Source organism: Haplochromis burtoni, unplaced genomic scaffold (genome assembly GCF_018398535.1).
Source record: "Haplochromis burtoni strain Fernald_Lab_line unplaced genomic scaffold, NCSU_Asbu1 Contig_171, whole genome shotgun sequence".
NCBI classification, from domain to species: Eukaryota; Metazoa; Chordata; class Actinopteri; order Cichliformes; family Cichlidae; genus Haplochromis; species Haplochromis burtoni.
In genome coordinates, this window is record NW_024582532.1 from 255804 (window position 1) to 258187 (window position 2384).

The 2384-nt window shown below is 40.7% G+C and overlaps 1 protein-coding gene across 1 annotated transcript in view; it reads right to left on the reverse strand.

Moving 5' to 3' along the window:
- The window catches only part of LOC102296947 (elongation factor 1-alpha), a gene marked incomplete in the record, with an annotated part of 9183 nt that overhangs the window by 3580 nt on the left and 3219 nt on the right, over nt 1-2384 (reverse strand). The window contains 3 exon segments of the mRNA XM_014339601.2: nt 270-526; nt 2032-2182; nt 2265-2384. Coding sequence (XP_014195087.1) covers nt 270-526; nt 2032-2182; nt 2265-2384 — 528 coding nt within the window.

A 2384-nucleotide genomic window follows, 5' to 3' on the forward strand; every position in this document is an offset into this window, starting at 1 on the left:
CAGAGTCTTTCCTGATAAATAAATAAATAAATGGGGAATCACTCTTAACATGGAAACCATCGGAAGACTGATAGGAATCAGTGAATTAATAAGAAGAAACTATTTCATTTTAAATGTATGTATTTATGGGTGGCCCTGAGATTAGTTTGGATTTAAGCAGCGTAAAGCATTATACTGAAGTGTTGCTGTGTACCTGCTTCATGTATAATCTACAAAAATAACTGTGTGCATGTTTATTATCACATGTTTAATCTTTTCTTTATGCTTACCTGGGCGGTGAAGTTCTCCGCAGCCTGGGGTGGGTCGTTCTTGCTGTCGCCGGCCACGTTTCCACGGCGGATTTCCTTGACGGAGACGTTCTTGACGTTGAAGCCGACGTTGTCACCGGGCAGAGCTTCAGACAGAGACTCGTGGTGCATCTCCACGGACTTCACCTCTGTGGTCAGGTTGGGGGGAGCGAAAGTGACGACCATGCCGGGCTTCAGGATACCGGTCTCAACACGGCCGACGGGAACGGTTCCGATACCTGACGGAAGGGAGAGAAGTCAGCGCTCCTCCATATCTGACTTGTCTTTTTTTTTAGTATTCAAGCTTTTCTGCTTTTGTAAATAAAGACTGATCTGATTGGTTAAACACTTAAAACAGTGAGGAAGAGGCAGCTGGGTTTTTATTGTGTACTGTTTTTAGTATTAATAATAAAATTACATTTGTAAGTCCTGTAAAACCAGAGGTAGAAGAAGCTTCATAGAATTTAAAATAATAGCAGCAGTAAAGAAATAAAATGGTCCAAAAACATATAAACAAAGAAATACATTTTAATAGTTAAAGATAAATAAAGCTTAAACAACTTAAAACAATAAAAGTAAGGTGTTTTGATTCTGGAATCTAACGTGGCTTTAATGTTATCAACTAAACTGAGGTGACAAGATTTTCATAATTAAATATCCTCTTTGCTTTTCCTGATATATTATTTCAAACTACCCAAGATGTTTATGAAGGAGGTTTTACAGTTTTCTTATTAATCACTCTTAAAAGCACTGGATGTAACACAATACAAAGCAACACTGCAAAGTATTTAGATTACTTTTTTTGTCGTAAAAATGAACACAACGAGTGATTTGCCAGTGATTTAGTTACTTTTACAATCATCAAATCAGCAATCAGATCCTGTTATAAGGTATTTCTTTGTTATTTCTGTTGTGACAAAACAAAAAACATAAAATAGAAAACCCCTGAAATATTTGTACTGCTTCTGTCCATCTTTGACTCTCATAACAATCAGCTCTACATTACACTCACGCAATCCTGCAGCTGGGGTCGGCAAACGTAATGACAGCAAGGTCGACCTTTAGATTGTTTAAGTATTTTCATTATTTCCTGCTGGTGCTCAGATACTACTGAGGAGAACGATGCTGATGCTACAGCTCTGAAACGGCAATGAGGGAAATTAATAAGCTTGTTGCTGGTGATTTCAGAGTAGAGGAACACAGCGGTTGTCGGAGTCAGACTATTTGTGTTTTGTTTGCAGCTATATTAGTTTTGAGGGTCCAAAAACCACTAAAAGTTATCCATAAACTCTGCAGGTGCACTGCACAGATGCAAATCTGTATATAATAAAAGAATAATAAACTAATTAAAAGCATAAACTTGGATGGTTTTTACCACACAGCGAGTCGTATCATTATTATTGCATTAAAAATGTTCCAGAAGGCACAAAAAGCACAAACAGGGTCTGAAGGTCCAGTCCAGACACCGATTAGTGGAAGTGAGGTCAGGAAGTCAACAATAAATCTGTGTCAATCTCAGCAATCACACCTCTTAACTTTAAACTTTAACCAAATCCAAATAAATTACTTTTTTAAAACTACCTTTAGAGGTAGTTTTTTACTGTAGGCATTTAAAAATGGGAGTTTGCGGGCACTGACTCGCTTTTGGAGCCAGCCACGAGTGGGAAGAGACACAGGTTTTACTTTTTCCTTGAGATGCGTGATGACTTACTGGTTTTACAGGGTGCTGTGTGGCTTTACTTACCGCCAATCTTGTAGACGTCCTGCAGGGGCAGACGCAGAGGTTTGTCGGTGGGGCGGGAAGGTGGCATGATGGAGTCCAGGGCCTCCAGCAGGGTGGTGCCTGTGGCTCCGCCTTCCTTGCGCTCGATCTTCCAGCCCTTGAACCAGGCCATCTAAAGTGTAGAAAATGAGAGGAAGTGAAGAGAAAGACTCTTCGAGCAGACGTCTACACTGGGGTGTGTTTGAATCCCTCACCTTGTCACTGGGCTCCAGCATGTTGTCTCCGTGCCATCCAGAGATGGGGACGAAGGCAACCGTGGCGGGGTTGTAGCCGATCTTTTTGATGTAGGCGCTCACTTCCTTGGTGATTTCCTC